Source organism: Photinus pyralis, unplaced genomic scaffold, assembly GCF_008802855.1.
Source record: "Photinus pyralis isolate 1611_PpyrPB1 unplaced genomic scaffold, Ppyr1.3 Ppyr1.4_LG10, whole genome shotgun sequence".
Lineage (NCBI taxonomy): Eukaryota > Metazoa > Arthropoda > Insecta > Coleoptera > Lampyridae > Photinus > Photinus pyralis.
In genome coordinates, this window is record NW_022170250.1 from 16,321,738 (window position 1) to 16,330,397 (window position 8,660).

Genomic DNA, 8,660 nt, shown 5'->3' on the forward strand with positions numbered 1-8,660 from the left:
AAAGAAAACAACAGCAACAAGTTACCTGGGGGTTCGCAAGTGGTTGCGTAGGTATTAGGCGCACAGACATAGGCTATTGAAAAATGGGCGCTAAATCCGAACAAAATTCGTAGTAGAACTTTTTAATTATGGCACCGAGAGTTCGCTGAAAAACGCGTAATTTCGAAAATACGTGACCGCTTCGAAGGTGAAGGAAGATCGATTGTTGACATACTTAACAAACCTTCAAAACCTCAAATACATTAGCAAGGTTGGGTAACGCAAATTCCGGCCGCCTTGAATTTGTGTTAGCGGTTGAACGACTTCGGTGACGTTACTAATTTGCGAAGACATTAGGCCTATTTGATTAGGGAAGTATGCGTTCTTTGGTACGACGAATCGCGACCTCGACTTAATTATTAAGAGTCATATCGCGTCGTTTGCTTCTCGAACCGGATTCTGCGTTAATCTATAATGGGAAATTTTCATGAATCAACGACTATTTGTATTCCACTGCACTCTTAATGCAAGTTTGCATATCAATTTACATCATGCATCTAATTTAAGAAGCGACTTACGGTTTTCTTATTAGAATTAAAAATCTAGTCTGATATGAGGAAGCTCTCTTCACCTGCTACTCAGAGAATGCTGACTGATCCTGATTCTCCTAAATAACGTCTAACAATAAATCGTTGTTCATGTTCCCCTAATACGTAGAGCTAAATGAGTATGCGAATTTTTTTTAATCTCCACCTGCAAGTCATGAGCGAAACTTGTTCGTTACTTATGTTCCTCTTATAGTTAATGCACAACTGCCAAAAGCACCCTGCACTTTTTAAAGTCGGAATATCTCCTCTCACACTGTATTCTCCTAATGCATCGTACGAATGGGAAGATCTAGATTATGAAAGAGATCTTTTCGTCTTTCATGTTGAGAGGTTCCACTCTGTATATACAACTTACGACGATGCACACATTTTTGAGAGTTGGCAACCATGCAATTTCTAGGTGGGGAAAAGCTGCCTGCGCCATCTAGAAAAGCACGAACGTGGGTTACGTTTTGGCACCTTGTCTTGAATGGCGGTCGTGAACGCGTCGCTCCATAAATATTTGTTGTTATTTTGAGTTTTTTTAATGCAGGAAGTCATCTTTGCAGTTCTTTATATCGTATTTATATTTTATATTTTTTGTGTGTTCCAATCTTTGTTTTTGAAATTTACTTGGTTTAACTACAATACAGAATCACATATGTGATACCGTTATGCTATTGATTGTAATTGTTTACGTTTTTTGTGTAATGTTTGCTTAATTTATGTTTATTGATGTTGATTATTTGGTCTTGTCCCTGAAGTAACATTCATATAAGTTTTAATTTTATTTTAGTATGTGGAAATTACCGATTCGTTTGATGTATGTACTGACTTATTGTTTGTTACTAACCTTTTTCTCCGTGAATGAAGCAGTCACGGGGGTGGTACAAACTGTAGTCAAAATTGAGCTACGACACCTAATTCCGTGATTGTCTTCGACATTCAACTGTAGGCTCGTAACCCCGAAACCAGGAGCGGGTTACCTATCTTGCAGGAGCGGGATTACGCTAATCAAAGCTCTTCAGTTTAGAATCTTAAGTGCGATAAATGAGTGGCGTTTCAATAATTTTCATATATCTTGTTTTTAGTTAAATTTGCCTACAAGGCCATGTAATTTTCCATCTGGCTTTTAACAAAAGGACAAAACATGAGTCACATCCTGTGTATTTCACCCTTTCTAAGAATCCTGGTACGTGCTTACCTGACCCATAATTCCCAAAACTTGTTTTTAACCTAAATGTTACCTCTTGAAGTCTACATGCTACTTTTTGTGATGTTATAATTTTATGTTACGCATTCACATCATTACAAACAATTGATTTTACTACACAATTTAATATTAATTTGACGGCTGGTTTTTTTATTGGTAAGTTCTTTTTTTCTCAGCCTATTTCTATTTTGATTCGGTGAACTACCATTTTCAAAAGTTTATTTTTGCAATGTAATTTATTTCGACTTAAATTTCCGAGCTGTTACAATCAATAATAATTACGATCATAAATAAACTTTTCACAATTTCAGTATTTTATTTTACGTTCCTTCCCTACTGTGCTTCAGGTCAAAGCGTTGTCTGCAACTAACGTAAGGGGGTCCTGCCTTATATGTTTGATCACGTGCCACGTTTCAAATTTAAACGGCATCTTGTTTAGTTTTGGAGGAAATAGTCATTCGGGTAGGGTGGCCATTTTTAAACGTTGCCGGGTTGACTTTATTTCCGTGTTCTTGTAGTGTGAAGTTAGCGTAGAGCCTGGGGGTTAGTACACTACAAAATTTAATTTTAGAAATTCCCTATAATCTGTCAAAAGTTACTACAAAATTGAAGGAAAATAGGACAGGTTCTAAACATTACAAAAATAGGACAACTTTCAGTTCCTAAAATAACTACCAAAAAATTGATCAAAGTTGATGTATGAAATGTTCAATTTTTTTGTTCCTAAAAAAATTATTTAAAAATTCACTAAATAAGGGATCGTTACAAACGGGCTTTATGAACAACCGAGATTTGTATACTATTTTACCAAAAGCCCGTAGTACACCACAATAAATTACATGTATTTTTCATGAATTTGTATTGTTATCGTGAATTTTTACATTCAATTTTACATCATAAATTGAAGTAATAGGTTTTGTTCTATTTTTTAAGGTCATTGTCATGAATGCTTTACTCACTGAACTAAAATTAAACCGGAACGCGCACTGGCGGTCTCTGCCATAGAAACGTAGCGCGCCGAGAGACACAGTGCAAGGGGGATTTCTGTCACTGTCACTCATTGGAAAATAAATAAATAAAAATAAACAAATATCAAATAGACTGCATATTAATTATAGTTCAGAGGTTTTACCGTTTATAAAGTTCAGTTGTTTCATGGAGGGAACGTAGGAAATTCCAAGTCGGCCGGCGCCTTCGGTTAGTACTGCCATCACGACGTAATCGGATGCTGTTACTGCAACAAATTTACTTAGCTACTATTAATTGCACTTACTTAATTGGCCGGATTGAAATTTCTAAAGTCGGTACTTAACACCAATTAGTTAATTGGAATTCCTCAGGTCGGCATTTATCACAACTGATCTCGGCGTAAACCTGTGCAGGCACTTGCAGTTTTAATTTACCATTGACAACGACAATCATACAGGCAGAAATTCAAAATATCAATTCGTCTTCGGCTTCTTGACATAATAGCTTTCGGTCGCAAACAAAAGTAATTGAAATATCTCGACGGGAACGGTTGCAAATGGCGGGCGGATTACTTACAGCTTCAACTATTAGAACAAACACATACTTTCGGCACGACACTTTATGTAGCGAAGCGCCAGTAGATACCGGGTATGGTGATGACGGGTAAATGTCAAGGTGGAAAACGAGTGATTACATTGAAACTCCTTCAAAGATGTCATTTGAAGTAGCACATTTAAAATCCCTTGAAACTTTAGCTGAATTCGTTTCAAGTGATTTACCAAGTTAAATCAGTTGAAGTGATTGCACTTTGTTTTTTTAGTTTACAATCAGTTCCCACCACTACTGACCAAGTGAACGGAAATCACTATTTTATCTGATTGCGGGAAAAGTTGGTACAGTTTAACATAACCTCAGAAAACTGGACTCATAACCTTAGATCATCTCATAACCTCTCAGGCTGTTTGTTTATTTTTTTATCGGACATTTAAGAACTGTTTATGAGTGTTGTACCTGTCGAATACCCTCTGAATAAGTTTCCTATACAAATAAAGTTAATACTCTTTGGTTCAACGTACCGCATACCTATTTAATAATATTAATAATGTTTATTTACAGAAAAATCTCATTGTACAAAGTTCAACATTAAATATTAGCAAGAATTCTAAATGAATTGAATGAGCGATAATGAATTGAATGAGCAAGATTTACAAAATATTACCGCTAAAAAAAACCAATTCATTTCTTTTTAGGTTATGTTAAGTAATAACAAACACCAAACTGTCAGAAGTCATGTTTTTTTCTTTAACCTTAGACCATACAGTACACTGAACTGATTTTGGTGAAACTGATTGTGATTTATAAATCACAAAATCACTTTATGTGTCAAGAGATGTCGTTTAAAGTGGTATTTATTATTTGTCCCATAATCACAAGTAGCGCATTTAAAATCCTTTGAATCTTTATGTTTTAAAAGATGTCGTTTGATGTGGTATTTCTGGTTTGTCCCATAATCGCAAGTAGTACATTTAAAATCCTTCAAAACCTTATGTATCAAAAGATGTCGTTTGAAGTTATGTTTATTACTTGTTCCATAATCACAAGTAGCACATTTATAATCCTTCGAAACCTTATGTATCAAAAGATGTCGTTTGAAGAGGACTTTATCATTTGTTCCATAATCACAAGTAGCACATTTAAAATCCTTTGAAACTTGATGTATCAAAAGATGTCGTTTGAAGTGGTGTTTATTACTTGTGCCATAATGACAAGTAACACATTTATAATCTTTTGAAACCTTATGTACCAAAAGATGTCGTTTCAAGAGGCATTTATTATTTGTTCCATAATCACAAGTAGCACATTTAAAATCCTTCGAATCTTGATGTATCAAAAGATGTTGTTTGAAGAGGTGTTTATAATTTGTCCCATACTCACAAGTAGCACATTTAAAATCCTTCGACACTTTATGTATCAAAAGATGTCGTTTGAGAAGGTGTTTATCATATGTTCCATAATCACAAGTAGTACATTTAAAATCTTTAGAAACTCTATGTATTAAGAGATGTTGTTTGATGTGTTGTTTCTGATTTGTCCCATAATCACAAGTAGCACAATTAAAATCCTTCGAAACCTTATGTATCATAAGATGTTTTTTGAAGTGGTGTTTATTACTTGTTCCATAATGACAAGTAGCACATTTATAATCTTTTGAAACCTTATGTATCATAAGATGTTGTTTGAAGTGGTGTTTATTACTTGTTCCATAATCACAAGTAGCACATTTAAAATCCTTCGAAACTTTATGTATCAAAAGATGTTGTTTAAAGTGGTATTTATCATTTGTTCCATAATCACAACTAGCACATCTAAAATCCTTCAAAACTTTATGTGTCAAAAGATGTCGTTTGAGGAGCTGTTTATCATTTGTTCCATAATCACAAGTAGCACAATTAAAATCCTTTGAAACCTTATATATCAGAAGATGTCGTTTGAGGTAGTGTTTATTACTTGTTCCATAATCACAATTAGCACACTTAAAATCTTTAGGCACTGTTTTACACTCAGTTAAGGGGTGACTTGGCTGTATATCTTCATTATAAAGAAATTTAGAGTACGATGTACCGAGCGGTGTACTTTCGTCCTTTATTTTCACCACAACTTCGTTGCTTATTGAAATGTGTTCCTGAAGAAAAGAATGGATTTCTTCTTCATGTTTTGGTTCGATTTTAATTGGTAGTGTGTCATTATCTCCATCCATACCTTACAACAATGTTATAATAATCATTTATTTCAAGGCTAATACAAACCTTTGATTATATACTATTTCAAGGCTAATACAAACCTTTGATTATATACTACATACTTACCTAAGATTAAAAACCAAGTGAAGATGAATACTCTGAACACAAGGCACTGTTTTGTGGACAAGAACAAACAAACTGAAGTGAATCCTAAACGGGAACAATTGAGTAAATGATTACATACAATACGTTTGGAGAACATTCAATAGATGGCGCATTTGTTAGTATGCATGTAAAGTCACTAGATCTAGTGACTTTAGTGTGTGTGTGTGTGCGCCATTATGACAGTTGAATTTTTAATTCTGATTGACAGCTTATTATTATTATTATAGTCGGTGTTTCTTGTGAGAATTCAGGTCTAGCCTGGTTAACTAATCGCACGGATTAAAATCAAGTAACGATTAGAGTCTGTGTCTGTGTCTGGTGAAGTTATGTAGCGTAAAAAAAAAATTTACACACGCCCATTGCAAATCTAGGGATACTATGTGATTCATACTTACCAACATAGCTATTGATGGGCACAATAGCCAACGCTATTAGGAAAGAGGAAAACAAAGCAAAAGAAGTAATTATAATAATTCCTGTAATTTTAGCAATTTTATTAAATGGAGTTTATTGTGTAAGTGTTTCTTTGGCTTTGCGGTTGGGTTGAATACGAGTGGGTTGGGATAACATGATGTGTTTCTGTGAAGTAGGAGTTTTGTGTTTTTTAACTGTGCTAGGGCGTGTAACTTAAAGGTGGACCTGTCTTTGTAGTGCATGTTGCGTCACTTGTATTTATTCTTTGTTCTTGAGGTTGTATTTGTGTGGTTGCTTGGGTTATTGGTGGAGATATTACAGTATTTTGTGAGCTAGTAGTGCTGTTTAGGTTTTTGCGTTTGGGTTGAATACGAGTGGGTTGTGATAACGTGGTGTGTTATTATTGTTATTATTGTAATGATCTTAGCCTCCATCTTGGCGGGCTAACGCCAACTTCAAGTCACACCGGAATACTTGACCATGTTCTGTAGTATTGGGAATGCCACACTAACATGGCTGCCTACTTGAATATTCTCGCTTAAGTTTCCCGCGAGAATCTGTCACTCGGGGGCCACTCCGAGTGCAATAAGATCGTGACCGTCATGTAGGACACCTACGTTGTGTAATAACTGGATTCTCAGCAGGCACTGAGGGCGTTTTATGGGTAAGGAACACCAAAAGCAATAACTGATTAAGATTCGTTTGAAGCTAATACCGATACCAATACGGCGCTCCTGCAGAGGGTCTTAAGTGGTTCTATACTACTCCGGCATTTACCTTACGAATTAGGAAAACTGCAGGAAAACCTAATTCGGAGTAGTCCTATAATGAACAAAGCCTACAGCTAACAGCTTGAGATGGCCATACCTTTATGACAACGGCTGGATACTTAACATCAAAAACAAAATCTACGAACGCAACCAAAGAAGCCAGACACTGCCGTCCTTCCCGGTAGCGGAGCCACTACCAAAATACCAGAAATTTTATTTTTAGAATTTGAATGTTTTTGTAATCAATTAGGGTTAGGTACCTGGTTTTTGAAAAGAGGGATACTAAATAACAACAGCCGGGTTTACTGTTAGATAGGATGGAAATTTCCATTACGGGGTGGGTTAGTTTTCCGACTCAGGGGCGAAGAGGGTTTTTATTTGTTGAAAGGAAGTTCGGCGCCTTTTTGGAATGTGAAGAGGGACACTTGCTTGCTGACTACCTTCGAGAGAGTTTCGTTCCCGTAGTTGACAATTCGAGAATTCATATCAGGTGATGTAATTGGTTTTTGTTAATTCATTAATTGCATGTAACGTAAATTGTGTTCCCTCATATTTATTATCTCATTTTGCAATTTGGACTTCAATCCGAATATTCACATAACTGCCAATTTTGTACTTTGTTTGTAGGGGGATGCCTGGTAAATATCTTGCCAAACTGTTATGGGGAAAACGACCCTCTAGCTGGGGAAGTTTCGGATTTGTGTTTATTATGTTAACTTGGAAGGCGCCTATATGATTATTCAGATTCGTGTTCACAGTTGTTGGGTAGCTTAGTTGTAGAGTAGAAGCGTTGATTTTCTACGTGTGCAATGACCATTTATCAATTTATGAGAGGTCTCTAATCTTTCGACCGTGAGAAACTAGAGTCCATTGGCGAATCAAATTATAAAATTGCACAAGGAAACCACAAGGCAAGCGACTCTAGTTTCGAACCTTCAGCTTTAGGTAAGTTGTACTCGCAAACCCAGAGCAGTCTTGTTACCTGTTCCAGGGGTGGAACTATAATTAACAGTCTTCTGTTTCTGAAAGGTGTGTGTGACCGAGTTTGGGTATAATCGTGAGATAATTGACGCTTGGGAACACGAGTTTGGATGTCATTGTTATTTCATGATGTACCGACTAAGCCAGCTAGAAGAGTTTATTCCCCTGGTATTGTTCCAATCCGTTGTCCCAATAATGACCATTTTATAGAAACCCCGTGGTAGCTTGTTTATTAACGTCAACTCCTTTAGCTTCTACGAACACGAGTCGAGGGTTTCTCTGGCAGAGGTATTCCCTCGCACAGGCCTACTCGTTAGGGACTTCTGTTTGGGTAGCAATAAATACTTTCGGCCGCATTTGACTGTTTCTTTTTCTTCCCGATAGCAACTCCCATTCCGAGTGTAACGGTTACCACTTGACGGTGAGTAAAATATAGGGTCTCTGCCCTAGGCGATCCGATCACAAGCCACTTGTTCCGGCAGAGGAGAAGGCTGGACATGGTAGCCATATCCTTTTAGTATTTTCCCGCCGTATTTGAATTTAGTGTTCGGAGTGAAGTTAGTTGGCCCCTTAAGATCATTACAAGCTAATGTACAGCACTTTTGAGCCCTCTCGAAACCGGGGTAAATACTACATACACGCCACGAGCAACCAAAATGGATATTAAATACACCTCGCCGGGCGGTAGGATTACCCCAGGCCCAGTGGGGTGCCTGTAGACGTGGGCCTAAAGTTGTTGGGTTTCGGAACGAGTGAAAATGTTAGTGTTAGGTTCACCAAGGCCCGTATAAACTTGAATAACTCGATCCCCTCTAAACAAGCACACTTCCCTCTTGATTTC

The 8,660-nt window shown here is 36.8% G+C and overlaps 1 protein-coding gene across 3 annotated transcripts; it reads right to left on the bottom strand.

Annotated features, from left to right (window-relative positions):
- Positions 1-3,874: 3,874 nt before the first annotated feature.
- Positions 3,875-5,735, bottom strand: LOC116161678 (zinc finger autosomal protein-like). Of its 3 annotated transcripts, none has more exons than XM_031475116.1 (2): positions 5,616-5,735; positions 3,875-5,508 (listed from the first exon to the last, which is right to left on the bottom strand). In XM_031475116.1, the coding sequence occupies exon 2, from the start codon at positions 5,504-5,506 to the stop codon at positions 4,112-4,114; it is 1,395 nt and encodes a 464-aa protein (XP_031330976.1). In that variant the 5' UTR covers positions 5,507-5,508; positions 5,616-5,735; the 3' UTR covers positions 3,875-4,111. The 3 variants fall into 3 exon arrangements, with proteins under 3 accessions (XP_031330976.1, XP_031330977.1, XP_031330978.1); XM_031475117.1 differs by having other exon boundaries at positions 5,591-5,735; XM_031475118.1 differs by having other exon boundaries at positions 3,875-5,555; positions 5,591-5,735.
- Between the last annotated feature and the right edge of the window lie 2,925 nt (positions 5,736-8,660).

Bases quoted from the DNA above. Each gene is read 5' to 3' on its own strand.
- LOC116161678 (XM_031475116.1), bottom strand. From the start codon at position 5,506: ATGGATGGAGATAATGACACACTACCAATTAAAATCGAACCAAAACAT.